At 32.5% G+C, this 18,865-nt stretch overlaps 4 protein-coding genes across 4 annotated transcripts; 1 reads left to right on the forward strand and 3 right to left on the reverse strand.

Moving 5' to 3' along the window:
- Positions 1-1,063: 1,063 nt before the first annotated feature.
- Positions 1,064-3,647, forward strand: PCOAH_00040520 (Uncharacterized protein; the record flags this gene model as incomplete). The annotated part of the gene is made up of 4 exons (XM_020060840.1): positions 1,064-1,249; positions 1,464-1,714; positions 2,332-2,348; positions 2,371-3,647. 4 exons carry the CDS (start codon positions 1,064-1,066, stop codon positions 3,645-3,647), a joined length of 1,731 nt encoding a protein of 576 aa, XP_019916303.1.
- Positions 3,648-7,408: 3,761 nt separating this feature from the next.
- Positions 7,409-8,526, reverse strand: PCOAH_00040530 (Uncharacterized protein; the record flags this gene model as incomplete). The annotated part of the gene is made up of 2 exons (XM_020060841.1): positions 7,409-8,125; positions 8,338-8,526. 2 exons carry the CDS (start codon positions 8,524-8,526, stop codon positions 7,409-7,411), a joined length of 906 nt encoding a protein of 301 aa, XP_019917053.1.
- A 1,914-nt stretch (positions 8,527-10,440) lies between these two features.
- On the reverse strand, positions 10,441-11,010 carry PCOAH_00040540 (Uncharacterized protein; the record flags this gene model as incomplete). The annotated part of the gene is made up of 1 exon (XM_020060842.1): positions 10,441-11,010. One exon carries the CDS (start codon positions 11,008-11,010, stop codon positions 10,441-10,443), a length of 570 nt encoding a protein of 189 aa, XP_019916763.1.
- Positions 11,011-13,378: 2,368 nt separating this feature from the next.
- Positions 13,379-14,827, reverse strand: PCOAH_00040550 (Uncharacterized protein; the record flags this gene model as incomplete). The annotated part of the gene is made up of 2 exons (XM_020060843.1): positions 13,379-14,140; positions 14,303-14,827. 2 exons carry the CDS (start codon positions 14,489-14,491, stop codon positions 13,379-13,381), a joined length of 951 nt encoding a protein of 316 aa, XP_019916463.1.
- Between the last annotated feature and the right edge of the window lie 4,038 nt (positions 14,828-18,865).

An 18,865-nucleotide genomic window follows, 5' to 3' on the forward strand; every position in this document is an offset into this window, starting at 1 on the left:
TTGTAAATTATCATTTTTAATAGATAGCCTAGCGACTGTTCTTTTCCTTTGAAGTGATCCACGAAAATTATGTTGTCACATAATACACTTATTTTTTATGAGGAATACAAAGTAACACACAAAATATTCGTACCTCCATATTAGAAGTCCTTATTCCTCGGGGCAATATATATAAAGGAAAAATCATCCTATACTTTTACATGAACCATGGGTGGAGCTTACATTCTACTTAAAATGCTCTATACTGAGCTTCGTAGTATGCAACATGAAAATTTTGTTTACAAGTAGTGTAACTGCTGTATAGATGCCACACTCATGTAAGGTACATGTACTGTTGTATATATAACGGTTCGCAATGAAAAAGAGGAAAAATTAAATCGTAAACTCTGAAAGCACTAAAATTCTGATTCATAAATACAATTGTGAATCTTAGAAGGCCGAAACCATGACCCATGAACACAAACATGGATCTCCTGATCCGCGATCTATGAACAACGGCGTGCATCTCCGAAAACTTCTGATCCATCTATACAACTATCAACCTTCTATATTCCTGATTCACGGAAGCAACAAACAAACCCCTCTTATAACCCTGATCTATAAACACACAATTATGAATTCTTGAACTGTTGTGCAATATGCAAAGAGTGCATGTTAAATAAAACGTGTTCATTAGAACTTTTAAATTCTACATGAAGTAATATATTTAATGAAAGGTGAAACACACACATTAATTAAATTACAACGACAATTCCCTTTTTTTATCTTTTGTAAAATTTACAATAATTTATTTCTACATTACTACTTCATATGTTATAAAAAATACTTTATGTGTAGGAAAAAAAGAAAAAAAGAAAAAAAACATCGTACACGTGGATGTTCCTTTTTGACCTATATTATGGCGAATCTTTCATTTAAAAGAAGAACCTACGAATAGATATAATTCTTGTATTTGAATTTCTTAAATAATAATTTGTTTTTAAAAAAATTGTACCGTATTTTATTTCAATTTAAAATACTCACAAATACCTCCTTTTTGCATATATAAGATCCATAACACAACATGGTACACTCAAAAAAAATAATCAGCTCCGCATCATCAGGAGCGTTGCCATCCCAAAGTGGTAAAAACGAAATGGCAGTAGGAAGTTCAGAAAGTGGAGTGGGTGTAAAGAAGAGCACACAAGGATCGTTCTTCACCAAGAGAACCGCTATGCTCTTCTTTGTTGCTGCTTATATTTTTCTAAAGGTAAGTTCTACACACAAAAAAAGAAGAGAAAGGCACATTATCACACATGTAGATGCAGATCCGACAGGACCTTGCAAGTGCTGCACACACTGTTCACATCTTATGTAATGTGACATGTACCCTTCGTTTCGTCCTTTTTCTTTTCTTCCACTATTTTATCTACTGCCACTACTTTATTTGTTTAACAAACTATTCCTGCCCTTTAACCTTGCAGCACCAGGATGACTTCGCAAGACAAAACGCTGCTGCGACATTACAAGTGAGGAACAGAATTGCCCGAAATTTAAAGGCGAACACAGAAACTGCTCCATCGGAAGAGGAACTCGAATATTATGAGGATGGTGATGAGAGCCATGGAGATGGTGAGGAAGCATATGAGGACCCCGAAGAGGCCTATGAAAGCCACCCCGAAGAAGCCTATGAAAGCGACCCACAGGAAATCTCTAAACACCACCCCGAAGAAATGTATGAAGAATACGAAGAAGAAGGATATTCGGACGATGAACAGGAAGAAGAAGTTTCTGAAGAAGAAGATGAAGAAAGACCAGCGGAGAAAGAGGAGGAAGTAAGGGAGGAAGTATATCCACAGGAGGAGTCGATAGTAGAGCATGACGACGCAAGGGAAGAAAATTTTGTTGAAAGAGAAGAAAAAGCTCCCACTGAAAAGGAAGAAAATTCTGCTGAAAGGGAAGTAGCTTCTGAAGGGGAACAAGCTGAACAACCAGATCAGTACGTCCAGGAGGAGGAGGATGATGATGTCTCCATATCTGGTAGCCAATCCAATGTAACCTCTTGTTGGAAATGCTTTAAGCGTACAAATAAGAATGGTAAGAAAAAAGAAAAAAAAGAAAAAAAAGAAGACGCTCCTGTTGAAAGGGAAGAAGAAGGTCCTTTTGAAAGGGAAGAAGACGCTCCTGTTGAAAGAGAAGAAGACGCTCCTGTTGAAAGAGAAGAAGACGCTCCTGTTGAAAGGGAGCAAGGAACTGCCGAAGGAGGAAGATATTTAAGAGAAGAAGAGGAAAAAATGGTTCATGAAGGAGCATACTTTTATGATGTACCTAAAGAAAAAATTTCTCAGGAAGTAGCAGAAGGCGCTCAGGTTAATGAACAAGTACCTGAAGGGGAATATGCTCCTCAAGGGGAACATGCTCCTGAGGGAGAACAAGCTCCTGAGGGAGAACAAGCTCCTGAGGGAGAAAGACAATATGTTGATGAAGGTAGAGAAATGGGATGGGGAGAAGGAGCTCCTAATGTAGAACAGGAAGTTCAACAACCAGGTGAACAGCCATTTCCACTGTTTGGGGAGAGAACAAATTATGTCGCAAGTGCTGACTTATGTTATTATGCTCAATTTGTGAAGTTATATAAGAATGCATATAATGATGATAAAAAAAAAAAGAAAGAAAAGAAAGAAAAGAAAGAAAGAAAGGAAGAAGTAAAAGAAGAAGTAAAAGAAGAAGAAATAAAAGAAAAGGAAGAAAAGACGGAGGAGGAAATCCTGAAAGAGGAGAAAAAAAGTCAGAAGGAATTAAATAAGTGGAACAAAAAAGCATACAATGGTCTACTCGGTAAACTAGAAGAATATGAAGACCAATTAGAAGAAGAGCGCAAAAGATTATTAATATATGAGAAGGAAGAACAAAAAAAAAAAAAGAATGGAAAGCCTGAACTGATAAGTAATTGGGAAATAAAAAAATTAAATATGCATGGACATGATGAAAGGGATTATTTAGAACATATACCAAAAAATAACAAAAGATCATTAAGATATGATGAGGAAGAACATATAGATGATGAGGATGGAATGAACGAATTATTATTTGAAGATTTTAAAAAATGGGAAAATTACGGAACGCATAAAAATGGTTCCTTCTGCTACGAAATGTCTTGTTGTTTTGATGAAAGATTGACAGATAAAGAAATAAATAAGGAATTGAAAGAAATGGAAAAATTTCCTAAAAAATGCGAATTGACCTCTCTTTACTGGCAATCATTCCTAAATGAAAGAAGTAAATATATCAATGCTAACAAACGTCTGTTTAAAAAATTCTTAGAATTAAAAAAAAAACAAAATTTCGAAACTATCTCAGGATATAAGAACAAATGGAAAAAATGTAGTAAAATAGTTGGTAATAACTTTAAAGAACAACGCGAACATGTTAATGATATATTTTATACATCTGTTGTAAAGGAAAATTTAAGCAGAGATGAATTTAAGGAGATCTTAAATGATGTTAGGGATTCATGGAAAGAAGTCACCCTTAAAGTAACGGATGAGTGTGTAGCCCTTTTGGAAGAACCAATTGTCCCAGAAGTGAAAATCATAGACTTTAACCCTTATTATGGGGAAGGAAGTTTTAGAGTTACACGTCTGAGCAGCCCCGATCCAAGCTCCTAAGGGTTTGATTTAACCGAAAAAATTCAAATTCCACGTTTCCTTTATTTAAACAAATATGAAAAAATATAATGTGTATTGAATCGTAAGAACTGAGATGGTATAGCACGTCGAAGGAAAAAATTAATTTTTATCTTTCCGAAATGTTTTTTAATGATTCAAGAATTAAAAAAAAGGAAGGGCTTGCCTTAGGATGAATACAATGCTATATTACACATAATTTGCGCAAAAATTATGCATAAAATGTATGTACAAATTTAATTATGTGTAAGATGCGTCCTGTTGAAGGGCATTCCATGTATGTACCCATTCATCCCACACTGTGTAAGTATAGATGTGTAATATAATGTTCATGTTATGTAAATATTTTTCTTCCTCCTATTTTAAAAACCCACAAGAAAATGAAAAGAAAAAAATACAAGTGGTAAATTAGATCAAGGAAAGAAAAAAAGGGGAACACTAATTTTCCCAGCTTTTCGAGGAATTTATTTATCGTATAATACGGAATAAATTCTTCCCACACATTTCCGCATGGTACATATGTTATTATGCAATATGGAAACATGAATTCGCAATTTTTCCTTCTTCCTGCTCCAAATAATACAGCACTTCATGTACGCACCCTTTGCTGATTCCTTCATGGGTTTAGGTGGCATTAAGTAGGTTCCTTTGTGTGAAACCCTAATCCGCGACCGGAAAGGAAGTGAACCTTTATTTCATACACATTAAATCCCTTTTTTCCGTTCAATTATAACATAATTGAAAATTTTCCCTTTGAATATATTATTTTTACCACGAATAATCCTATTTATAACCTTAAGGAATATTATATAATGGCATACAAGACAAGCTTCACGCTTATGGGAAGCTTATATTTTTGAATTAAAAATATTATGCACGCTCTATACATATTTTTTTCTTTCTTTTTTTTTTTCTACGCAAACAAAAAAAAAAAGAAAAAAAAAAAATGAGGGGGATGTGGTTGCCCCTTTTTTAATGCATTTTGTGAATTGGTAGGGAGAGCTTCGAGAGTGTACCACAAAATATAATCATATGTAGGTATACAAGTCTAGCGGATAATGTGAAAAATGTTCCTGAACTCCTTTCTTCTAAGGGGGGCCATTAATTTCCCTTGGCGCACGGAGTTTTTTTTTTTTTACTCGAAGGGAAACTGTTGTCAAGTTGTTGCAACGACTAAATAAGCACCATCCTTAGGCAGGTATTACATACATATGTAATAGCGCGTATGTGCAGTGAGAAAAGGGTGCCCTTTTCTTCCTTCTGTCCGTAAAAAAAAAAAAAATCCTCATTTAAAATAATATATAGGATTGGAGTAAAACAGAATATTCTAATTTTATAATACACAAAAAGAACCTTTGAAGTATTGAATGAAACAATATAAGTGTGTTGCGTATTATTATAATAAAGTTGTCCCATATCTATAAATTTTTATACTGCTTCGCATATACATGTTGCAAAATTACATATGTATATATATAATAGAGAAAGAAAGAAAAAAAGGCATTTACTTAAATTTTCCTTATATGTTTGCTATGCTAACAACCTGACGCAAAAAATTCTGTAGAAGTATTCATGTAACTATTGTATTTAATATTTTTTACATTCATAATTTCCACATGAACACTCTCTACATTCACATGTTTCACGTTCATATTTCCTACATTACTATTTCCTATACTATTATTTTGTATATTTGAACGGATTCTGCACATATTCCTATTTCATGAGGAAAATTACATTCATATGTAAATAATGTGTTATCGTTTTGGCATATTCACATATTTACCCTAATCATAAGACACCGTAACCTAAGTCTTAAAACCAGAAATCCTAAACCTAGTGATAAAATGGTGCATATTTTCCTCGCACATTTCACATAATTTCTTCTCGCGGATTATTACAATTCATATATATATTAGAGAAATGTGATAAGTTCGAAAAAATCGTACCATACAGGAAGTATTTTTCTATTTACTATATTAAAAAGCGTCTAACATTTTTGCATTGCGTAGGTCCCCTATTGCATTGACACAAAATGAGAAGTCTACTGAATTTGCCTCAGCTCAACTGCACCATAAAATATTATTTCTATCTGGAAAATAAACAATTACCGTAAAAACTTAATATTTCTACATTAATATCGTTGAGAATTCATTCATGCATGACATGATGAGTCATCAGTTTTGAAGGAATAAATATTTTAAAACGCGCGAAATTCATTTTCTTAAAAAAAACGGGTTCTTCTTTTTTCTTCTTTTATATGTTTCTGTTGTGCTAAGACCATAATTTCACCTTTACCCTGAAACAATGCTCCAACTTACATAATAATGAACACTGCTTGACGTGAAAATGTGCGTATATTTTATTCCATTTTAGGAAACATATAAGAAAATTCTTAATTATTCATAAAAATTTGGGTATTAACTCTTTACTATGTAATAAAGAAAAAGCGCAAGTAATTACACCCTATTGGAATAAAAAAGGGGCATGCAAATGGGCAATAGGTCCCATTACTTTTAAGTGCCCCTTCAGTTAAATAATTCTACAAATAATGTGTCCCATGCACTGCGTAACTGCATTGTCGTACTTTATGTTATCAAGACGCTCTTTCACGTTTCACTTTAATATTTAGATGGTTTTATAATAGGTCCCATGACATGCTAATAAGGAATGTGTGCTACTCCTACAAGGTAACAGGGTCATATTCCAAGTCTTCCCCTTCTTCCCAGGCTATATTTTATCATTCTCCAAGTGTAAAAAATTACCCCTTTTCCGGTTCTAACTTTACGAACAATACTTCCCTCTTCCTATGATGATAGACAATGTGTAGTATTGGATTATGCGCCATGTAAATCCTTTGTCAACAGGCACACCTTCCCTAACCATTTTTCTTATTCCCTGTATACACATTAATTGACGCACGTCAAATTAACGTTTACGCTGAGACTCCCCATTTGGACTTCCTCCTTTTCTTTAGAATAAATTTCCAAATAACAATCCCAACTCATTCGTAAAAGTGTCTACCATCATTAGTAAATTCTTTTTCTAAATGTATATGCTCCTCTACGTAGCAGTTTATATTCTCGCACTATAAAAAAATATATACCTTTCGTCATTCTATATCGTGTTAGGTAGCCCATAAGCAAAAGTACATACAACACTACGGCCATAGATACATCATATGTATTTACTAAAAGGCATGTAAAGACCAATCAAAGTGGAAGTTAATTTCTTTCTAAATGTGAAGTGGTTGCTGGTGAACAACAACTTAAAACGGAGAAAATGTAAAAATAAAAGTTCAGTCAGCAAATAAGGCACATATATAGAAAACACTGTTACTGCTTACAAAAGGAAGTTCAAAAAAATGTACTCCATGTATAGATAAAATATCAATCTACGTAAATTTCTTATTCTGCATAGTTATTCTTTTCTTGCAGATCAAGATCTATCGACGAGTTACGTATGCTACAGATCATATATTATTATAACAAACTCCGAAACGTTATTGTTCTTTTCCTTCCTTTGCTTTTCACTTTGGGTCGTGACACAGTATTATAAGACCTTCGTTCGTCCAAGCCAGTTTTCTCAATTATACTATCAATTTGAAGCGGACACTATTTTTCAGCCTTCCTTTATATTATAAATGTGCGCGATATAGTTGCACACACGCGCATATATACATGTACAATATTCCGTTTTGCCACTTTTTTTTTGTAACTTCTTCCAGTTGAGAAATCCAACTTTTAATTTTCTGATTCTTTTGGAATTATTCTATCATTCAGTTCATTTTTCCCGAAGGTGCATAAATTTTCTCTCAATTCAGCAGACTCCTTTTTACATTTTTTTATGAAATTCACAAATTCCTCTTTGGTCAACTTATTTTTCATCACTAAATCGAGGAAGAGATTAGTGTAGTACTCCTCCTTCTCTGTTAAGATGTCACAAAAAATGGACATGACGTTACTCCATTGAAGGCCAGCATATTCTGCCTCTACTTGATGTTTTTCGTTTAACTCTTTGAAATATTCGAATAAACCATTTATCATTTCGTAAAATTCTTGTCCCTCAAGAGCATATGCACGCTTCCACATTTTGATAATTTCATTCTTCGATGGAATTTCTTCCATATTATTGATCAGTTCTTCCAGTTCTTCCTTAGTCACATCACTGGTAAATATCATTTCGGGATCGTTAAGCTCAGGCACTTCAACATTACGTAAGTCATTCGTCTCTCCATATTTTTCTTCTACAGTTTGATCTAAATCCAAAGCATCCTCTTCTTCATTTTCACCTAAATCGATTTCATCAAACACAGATAACACGTCATCATCGGAATCAGAATCGGAGGAATCTCCATTCTTATCTGAGTTTCCTTTTCTGAAACAGCTATTTTCATGTGACTCGGATAAATTCCTTGCTTGTATTTGGGACATAACCTTGCTGTCCAGGGGGGTTATCTTCTGCGAGAAGTTTTAAAAAAAACGTTCACGAGGAGATGGGGGGTGTACAATATTAGGCACATTTATAATATATATACTTCATATGCATGGAATACTCTCTCTATATATATATCCAGAAGGAGTCTACATTTGGCTCTACGTAATGTCCGAATTCAAAATTGCACGGAGGTGCGTTTAATTCATTGCAAAAATGCCTTTTTCATGTAACTTACTAGTAGCAACATATAAATTGCAACAACGAGAAGCGAAACCGAGCAGGTAGGAAAAAAGAATCTTCGGAAGTTAAGACCACCTGAGTTCTTTCCAGCGTGAGTGGCAACGGAAGATTTATCGTTCCTTCTGTTATTTTTAGCTGAGCATTCGTCAGCCAAACCAGAATTTGATTCGTTAAAAAAAGCCATAGTCGCTTAATTTAGTTTTTGTGGTGTATATAGGTATATATAAAAGGGGGTTATTTATTATTTGAGCGAAAAATGTTCTAAATTTATAACCCAAGAGGGTTGCGTTGCGTTGTTATAAACTACGTTAAAATATGATAAAATATGCTGTAAAAAGTACTTTATGAAAAGTTTATGAACTTTATAAATTTTTTAAAAAGTAGAAGAATTTTTACATAAATAAATTAGAACATTTTAAAATATATGCTTAGTCAATATATAAAAAAAGAAAAAAACAATATTAGAAAAAATTTATAGATTTTTATTTTTTCGCTCCACAATGCAATCCCGTTAGGAATACGTAGCAAACAGAGCAACGTGTATTCTTCGTTGCTAAGCAGAACGGCTAGTTGACCAAATATATATATAGGTCCGTCCTCCTTACAATATATTCCTACAACTATTTCTGTCTCGTAAAATTTGCAAAATAGGGCATATAAACTAGTCAGCAAATATATATGTTTCTGTTCATTTAACGCTAATAACTTAAGGATAACTTTTTTTTACAACAGCAGCGTATACATTGTAGCACCACCGATCTGTTCGTTCAGATTTATATTTTGTACATTTACCAATGCATCTATTATTTTTTCATTTCAATTAGGAACAAATTATATTTTTTTTTTTTTTTCACGGTAAACCACTAAAGAGGAGAAGCTTCCTTCTATGTCACATTTTCCTCGCAGTTGAATGATAGTCAACAAAATGCAAATAACTTTTAATTTAAATCTAAAATATTTAAAAAGGGCGTATTAAAAATATGTAATACTGACAAGTGCGCTTGCAGAACAAGGCGCACGACTGTTCTGATCATATTTTAGTATTATTAGCAGTTTGCATTTTTCTCATTTTTCATAATTTAAACATTTTATAGTTTCATTTTAGCGAAGAAATGGTAATGCCATATATATGTGCCTTTTTTATTTAAACACAACAGGTTCAAATTGCAATAATCTTTCCTCCATCGGTAAGTGCGTACTTGTTAATAATCCCTTTTGCACATCTTTCCATGAAAAGTCTCCCACTGGGGGTATTAACAATAAATTATATACGAATAATAAAAGCATCAATGCAATTCCTACCAGTGGAAAAGAACTCGTACACGCATTATGCTAAATGTAAGAAGAAGTGATGAAGCGTGGTATCATTATTGCGATATAATGCTACTGTAGTACTGTTAATTTATATGTCTACATTGATTCCATGTGTTTTAGTCCTTTTACTTTTACATCAAAGTTCAAGGAATTCTCACCCATAACACACATCCCCAAAACATTACTCCCATTCTAATCACATATTTTATATGCGCGATGAAACATATTAACATGTAAAGAAGTAATTTTTTAAATAGTTACCACAATTAGGGTGTGAAATAAAAATATTTCCCTTTAATAATTTCAAAAGGTGTAATTGCAAAGTTGTAGCCGTAGCATGCTATGCATATCATGTACGTATAAATGTTTAAAAAAAAAAAAAAAAAACATAACACAGTTTAAATTATCCTATAATAACTTCTATATGGCGATTTAAAAAAACAAAAATTGACAAAACTTTACACATTAATTTAATTCACTGCTATGTTCAAAATGAGCACAGGGCATATATTCATTTTTAAATATTTAAATACATTTCATGTGTAAAAAATAGAATCACCATGTGAATCAATGGCCTTTCATTGCTTAAACCGTGTTGTATAATTGACTTCGCTCTTCTTTCCAAGAAAAAGGAGCTCATCAAATAGGTCTATATATAAGCACATATGTAGAAGAATATTTCCGCCCGCTCTTTTTAGCAACGTATGTATGTATATAGACGTGTGCGTACTTCTCCGCCCCTCCTCCGCAACCCTAATCCGTCCTCTTCTACCAGGATTGCCCCTTAATTGAGTATACATTTATTTAGCTTACGCTCCCCCATAGTAACTAGCTCATCTATAAATGCGTTAAACGCGTTTCTGCCTATATTTATAAAACGCTCGTGGTCAGACTCAGGCAAATTATCCTTTATGATGTAGTAGAAGAAGAGCTTATTGTGATACTCCTCCGTCATTCTGACAGTTGTGTCAATAGTATAATTAATCTTCTCCATCTGTTCCTCTGCAATGTTTTCATCCACGTCATACAAACTTTTTAATTTTTCCAAATAAAATGATAAATGCTCCTTCAAACTCTGCACCTTTCCTGCTGCATCTTCGTGTAGCTGTATCCATCTCTCAAGCATCTCCCTCTTGAATAAATTATCATTCACCGAATTGATTATTTCATTTATGTCCTCTTCTGTAAAGCTGTGAAAAACGATGTGGCACTTTTCACTTAACTCAGCTTGGTCGTACGCACTTTGGAAAAGTTCTTCTGTCGTGTTTCTATTTCCTTGTGAACTTTCATACAAGTCTTCTGTAATTTCGGCAAGCGCGTCTTCTGCTCCTTCCTGGCCATCCTCATTAGTCATATATTCATTTGGGTCCGTGAGGTGTTCGGATAAATTTCTTGACTGTACGCCAATCAGATTAAGCGCACCAACAGTACCCTCCCAGACAAACGCATTCTAAAAAAACGTATTTTTAAAACATTAAAAAGGTTATTAAAAATTATTAGTTTTATTCTTCCTATATGTACACCTTAAAACGGATGTGAAATTTCATATCATTTTAATACACTTTTTATCTTACCAAGACCACGACAGAAATAATCACCACCAGGGATACCACACAGCGGCGCGTGGAACTGAAAAAAAGCGAATTTTTTTTGCTCTCTAATTTTTTCTCTCCCATGTTAGATGAATAAGTATACGCAGAAAATTTTTGCCTTGCATATAATATTGCTCCTGTACAGAATTGTACAAAACAGAATTGTGAACCTTAAGATGGGAGAAATTATTTAACTACAATAATTTTTAAAAGTAAAAAAATACACTTTTTTTATAGTAATAAATATTATTCTCGAGTTTTTCTTCCTATGTATAGAGGAGCAAAACGCATTCGTAAAAATGTTACAACGTATAAGCAAAAAAAAAAAAAAAAATACATAAAAAAAAAATAGCTAGCTAAATATTTTGTGAACGTACGTCAAAGTAAAGCTGCGTTTTCATAGCAGTGACGTAACTCTGTCGCCAACATTGTAATCTATTTTAAAATATGCGTAAAGAAAAAAAAAAAAAATCCTGATAGTTGTCGTTTGCAAATCAAAATTATTTTTCACTACAAATATTCAGCCTCTCCGCATTCCAATATATATTACAACATTGTTAGCATTTGTGCTGAAATGGGGTAAATATAATCGACCCTCCTTAGCTTATATAGAGCTACAAAAAGGTAATCATTATGTCAAACCATTTTTGCAACAGTAATGTTTTTGCGCCCTCTAAAAAGAACAGTTCTGTTCTTCCTAAAAATTGCACCGGATCTACATATCCAATCAACGAGGCCTGAACTACAAATTATGCTTGACACAGTTGCCTCTTTATATAAAATAAATATCCAAGTGTTGGTGAGTTTTTCCTTTTCCTTTAATTATTCTTTAACTCGAAAGAATTATGCAAAAGCACTCGTAATTTTTTAACTCGCAATGTGTAGTTAAACCTTTATCCACAAAGTACATACATATTTACAAACGGAGAAAATAAAAACATAACACCGTACGGGGGCAGTGCAGTTAGCAGGTTACACCTAACGTAAGAAATGAAATACGTTTATTCATCAAAAAATCGTCCTTTCAATGAATAAAGACTGCGAAACATAATCTCCCAAAATGCTGAACAAATTTTGCTAAGTTTTTCGCGGTGCATTTTCACCCTTCGTTGTTAAAATAAAACATAGTAAAACTATTTTCCGATATAAATATAAACGGAGCTTTTCTCAACCAAATAAGGGAAACGCCAATTCCTTCAAAAGGGTTAATTCGCGATTTCATACATGTAATAAAATAGTTAAGATGTAAATGTGCTATATAAAGCATCCACTAATTTACTACACATTTATGTATTTTTCACACGAATCCCCACGCGGAATCATCACATAAATCGTCGAAGTTGTATTCAAACGAGTACAGTTAAACTGGACTGTTCTACCCCCCTTTTAACATGTGGTGTATTTTGTCAAGCCTTTTATATCCCCCTTTCTGCCCAACGATGCAAAAACAAATCACAACTTGGCATAATTAGATTAAGCGTCTGTTTTACCTCTCAGTTCGTCAATTCTAGTAGGTGCCATAAAATGGTGAAATTTAAATACAACTTAATAATCATTCAAAAAATAATTTCCATGTACACATATAGCAATCAATATTCAACATAATATTGTGTGCCGTGAATATTTATATTATTATCCACGTTGCTAATCTTTGCTTTGTAAAAAATATACATTTTAAACATCATACATAATATATACCTTGTAAAAATGTTTACATTTCATTTAAGAAAAAAAAATAAAAACAAATATAAATAAAATACACAGCTATTGTAGTTTTAATACTTGCAGAGAATTAAATACATAGCATGTCTACACATTTCGTGGTAGAATATTGTATTCCTTTGAAAACTTTAGGTAACATGGGGGATCCAAAAATATGGACATATATAATACGCACAATATATAACAAGCACAATGCAAAATACGCATAATATATAACATACACAATGTTAAATACGCATAATATATAACATACACATAGGTAAATATACAAATACACATGTTAATCCATTGCACGTCTGCAAGGCATCTTCGATATTTCTCGCCTGAAAAGGTTTTTAAGCGCATGTATGCATCTTTGCATGTTTCTTCTACGTAATACTTGCGGGACCAAAGGGAGAGATCTACTTCTTAATCACTTGACTTAGACTCTTTATTCGTGCATTCTGAGTCTTCTTTTTTGCTGCAGGAACCATTCCCCTTGTTGCAGTGGCTTTCTGCGCTGCTACGAGGGCACACATCACCAGTGCAAGGGGGTACACAGTACCTTCCACTGTATCCCCAGCGGAAGGGAGATCTACGAGAAGAGTAATTCTCATAAGCTAGATAACCATCTCCTCTTTCCAAAGCGCAATGCTGTATAATTTTGTAAAAAACGTACAGGTAAAAGCTAACACACACACTAGATACAAATTGAGATGACTTATAATATCCTGCTAATAAAAGTTTGCCTGCTAATAATTCAAGTAAAAGTGGTGAGAAAAGAAGAACATATTTAAGGTAGTTCTTTAATCCACTAAAAACGTGAGTGCTGGCGTCCACAATTTTTTCAGCCTTCTTGTTTCCCGCGTCTAAAATATCCAATAATTTCTTTTCAAAATATAAATCTAAGGTTTTAAAACCACATGTGCAAGCTCCACAGTTAGTTTGGCAAGTCTTGTCATTTGCATTACTGTCTGACGATGATGATTCATCTGATGCTTCACAATTTTTCTCTCCTGGGCAATTTTCTGTTTCCTCTTCCACTTTAGTACCCTCTTCGTATTCATTTTCTACTGAAGCACCTTCAAGCTGGTCTTCTTTGGATTCTGCAGATCCTAACATTCTGAGGGACTTTAAACCTGCACCATTCTTAAAACCGTTGAACGTGCAAACGGAACTGTTCGAGTTGCCCTACAGGGAGAGGCGAAAAAAAAAAAAAAGCGATCATTATACATCAACAAGTTACCACTTGGGAAGACAGAACTACATGTTTACAAAGGGGAAGAACATAACAAAATGGAACATGTACATATATTATATGCAGCCTGGAGGCTGTTCATATTATCGTCCTACATTTTCGTAGCACTTAGACATCAACACGAGAAGGGAAAAGGTACAAATTCTGGTAAAGCTGAAGAATTTGCTCTTTCCTTTCATAGTATTCTTTGCGTCATCCTCTGATGAAGAAACGAAACTCCTCTCTAAATGTGCAGAGTGTCCACTCTGACAAGTGTTGTTGCTCGTGTTATTGAAATTTCTCATTTTGCGTGATTTTCTTAATAATGCAATTAAATTTTTATATCTTTCTTTTAGTAGGTACTTCTACTAGGTTTTTTCTTTTCTTTTTTTCTATGTATTCCTATAAAGGTATAGTTAATACAATTAAAATGGTATAGGGGACATAAAACTTTAGATAAATTCCTTGGGTAAAATTTTTAATATATAATATATATCTTTATTTGGAATATCCATAATTTTAATTTATTTCTTCTTAACGAATTGAATAAATAATATTTATAAGAACTTCGCGCCTTTTTTACCTTTTTACGAGACAGTTGGATTAAATAGATTCGGGTTTTGTTTTGCAAGAAGAATAAATGTATTTTCTTATTTTTAGTAAAATAAAAAATTTATTCTTTCCCCATTTGTATTTTTAAAAAAATAAAAATAATCAATAATCATCAATTATTCGAAAAATATATTTTCTACAATGTTATATATATACATATAATGTAGGATGATAAATAGTATTGTAGAATTTTAAAAAATAAAAATGTTTTTTTTTATTCCGAATTATGGCAATTTCTTTTGCGTAAATTGTACGTGATTATAATTATTATATTTCCGCTTGTACTTAAAAAATACCTTTCGACACTATATTTAAAATAAAAGCATATAATAAGTAGCATTTTTAATTTACAAATCGGTCAGACCCGAGTTCGAAAAGAAGTGCATAAAAAAAAATACCACTTCTTAATTCTAATAAAAAGAATATTCTTTATATAATATTTATATATTATCCATATAAAATACATAGGTCTTTTTTCTTTTAATTTCTTCCATCAAAACTTGCAGAAGTGCTACATTACTCCCAAGCATATTTTTTACGTATACCATTAGGTACATGTATACCTATATAATTATATTTTTTAACTCCGCTTAAAATAATCGATCAAAATATGTACCGTGCAGCAGCGCAATCCCGTCCTAAAATTTGTCATAACGTTTTCGTAAAAATCATCCAAAGGGGATATAGACCCATGCAAAAAAGCAACCTTAATTTTTTAGGCTATTTTTCTGAGATAATAAACGTTTGGTATAATTCAAAACGCAGTTTATTACTACCCTTTTTTATTTTGCAAAAAATAAAATTTCTAATTAGAAAAAGTTCATGTGTTTCTGCTAAAAAAATAAAACGCAAATAATGCTTCCCTATCGTGTGTATGCTTGTACTGCATACTGAATGTACGGGAAAAATTGGCTATAAAATGGTCCACAAGATGGGCTACAGAATGGGCCATAAAAATTACGGCACTTTGTTTTATTATTTTTCCTTTCGACGTACATGTGCTGTTAGCCACCTTAAAGATTTGTAGACTCCCAAAGAAAACGATAAATCCAGGCAAGCTATAAAATTTTAAAACAACGCCTGCATAATATTTTTTACCCAAAATGTATGACCGCATTTTACTGTAATAGCAAAAGATCGCATATCGTTAAAATGATTGAAGTTGAAGGTACAAAGCGACAAGATATATATATTAGCAGTTCCTACTTATTGCTTACCGAGCACTTTTGCTTAAAAAAAATCATTATCGACGACGAAAGTACACATTCGTGCAATTATTTATATTCCGTAAATTCTATAAAAAACTCTTTCCAATTTCTATTTTAATATGATAATATCGTAAGGGATATGACTAACGCCAACGAGCATTCTCCTTCGTTAAAGCCAAATAACAAATTTACCTTTAAAGGGGAATGTTTATTGAGCAGTTAATCTTCTTTTAAAGCATATATTCGTGTTACGGCTACACATGGTGTGAATAAATTATAGCACAAATAAATCATCACTTTTTAAGGTATATTCCTCATGCTATCAGGATGTCCACCCCACAAATGTGTAATAAAATATGATTTCATATACACGTCCTACTTCATTATTTTTATGACAAATTTTATCTATTCTAAAAGGAAGAAGGCAAATAAAGGACACCTAGCGAGACTGTTAGAATAAAAGAAACGTTATTTTAACATGAAGGATCTATATATCCTCCATGATAAATCTTCAATTTGCGTACCTGCCCTTTTCACCGGTTAATATATAAAATCAAAAATTTTAATCAAAACGGTAAGCAATGAATATGCTCAAATTTTTCATTTCAGTGAAGATGGTTAAAACGGTACTGTGCTCATCTTCCTTGTAAAAGAATTTATACACCCATGCACCATTTTTTTTATGTGATCCGCAAGAGGGTGCGGGGTTATTCATAACGCGTACATACATATATTGAGAAAGTTACGAATTCTATTTTATAGTCGCTCATTACGAACACAGGCTACTTTTCGCAAAGCTTTTTTCAGCCCCAATTTTGGCATACTTGCCATTATATTGCGTGCAAATTTTTTTAATCGCTTGAAAAAATGTTTTTTATTTAACGTATTATTAGCTAGCCCTTCAACAAATTGTTTCTTTTTCTCATTAAGTAGGACTATACATTGAACTGAATATGATCACAGTGTTTAACGTTTTTTGCGTACACAAAAGGAGTGGCACATTTGTAAAGGTATTTAAATGCCCGTTGTATGGTCATGCCCTGTGAGCACTACCCCCCTTGTGTAAATTGGCTAAATTGAGACTAAAGATTTTCCGTTTTATCACAAACAATAACTTCATTGTATAAGCAGGATGAAATGTAATGTTTAAAATGTGCAAAAAGAAAGGGTACCGTGACCTCTTATGCATATAAAAGACAACAGAAAAGGAAACCCTATTTGTGATAAAAAATGTTAAAAAATATATATCCTTTCACGAGCCGCAAATGTTACACTTATACGTTAAATGAACGCATTCTTACAATAGCAAAAATGTGATTAGAACAATATTATGACGCAATTTTTGTTGAAGCATTTACTTGGAATTTTTTTCTAAGTTATAATTTTTACCCCTTCTTTTTTGACCCCTTTGTAATAAACCAAAAATGAGTTATTGAAAAGTCTCCAGCATGTGAGGGAACACATTCAAAAGAACGCTATGCATAATGTGCAACGCAATATTGTTTCAAATCATTTTAAAGTTCATCCTATTCTTTTAACAATTAGGCAAAGCGAATTACATGAATGTACTTATTGCGGCTTCCTCTAAAATGAAATAATCAGTTTTTGCGAAAAGGCTAACACACAAACGATTATTTATTTATTCATTTATGCAATTTCAGTAGACCACGTATTTGAACTTTTATCTGAGCCTAACTTTATCATAAATCGTCCATGCACAGTTTGCTATTTTGTTCCTACATAAATATTAACCTTTAAATTACTTTTTTTCTTTTTTTTTTTTTTTACAATGAAATATGGCCTTCCTTTACGGTGAATATTAACCGATTAACATATAAAGGGTATAAGCGGGTCAGTAAGCATTTCAAATGCAAGGAAAGCAAAAGAGCAAAATGATAGTGTGTCTGTTCAGTTCATGTTTGTCTATAAGGATATTTCAAACATGGCCGTGAAAATAACGCTTGCCGAAAAAAACCGGCGCCACAGCGAAAAGGTGGGGGGAAAAAAAAATAGACCTATTTAATCTTTTAATGTTCACAGGAAATTACGTTACTTAGTTAAAATATTTTCGCAACCGCTTAGCATGTATACATATATTTTTTTTCCAATTCCTTCCACTTTCCCGAATGGGAAATTTTAAAATGCCCTAAAAATTATTACTTCAAATTACCGCAATTGGAACGCAAAAAAAAAGAAAAGAAAGTTAATCCATTTCTCCTAATAAAATACTTAACAAATAAATGATGAATAATAGCCCACGTGCCTAGTAACTTAACCCACTTAAAATTTCCTAAAGGATAAAAAAAAATTCCATTTTTTATAATTCAAAATAATGTATTCCTCAAACTTAATTTATAGATTCATTTAATTATTAAAATTTATTCATATTCCTTTTTTCAGTTGATTATACAGTTAATGCGGAATTATTAATTTTCACAAAATTAAAAAGGAGAAAGTTCGTCTAAATTATTATACGAATGACGCAATATCTTTGCTATTTTTTTCGTTTATTAACTTTTTTCTTTTTACATAGAAATGTAGAAATTCAAAAGTATGCCAATTTACAGCCAAACTATATGTACATACATTTGATGTATAGGTTTACTGTACATAATTAATTATATATTGGGATCAAGTTCGATGACAATTATTTATATATATTTCGAACATAGCCATTTCAATGATTTTTTTTCTCATTTCAAAAATTGCCATAATTTTAGAAAAAAAAAATTATGGGCGAGTTTTTTCAATGGGTAAAAATAATACGCAGAAAAAAAAAAAAAAAAATACTTTCCCTATTTTTATTGTTTAGATATCTATGTACGTATTTTGTATTATATACTTATATGACATACGCAT

Source organism: Plasmodium coatneyi, chromosome 12, assembly GCF_001680005.1.
Source record: "Plasmodium coatneyi strain Hackeri chromosome 12, complete sequence".
In the NCBI taxonomy this organism is placed as follows: Eukaryota; Apicomplexa; class Aconoidasida; order Haemosporida; family Plasmodiidae; genus Plasmodium; species Plasmodium coatneyi.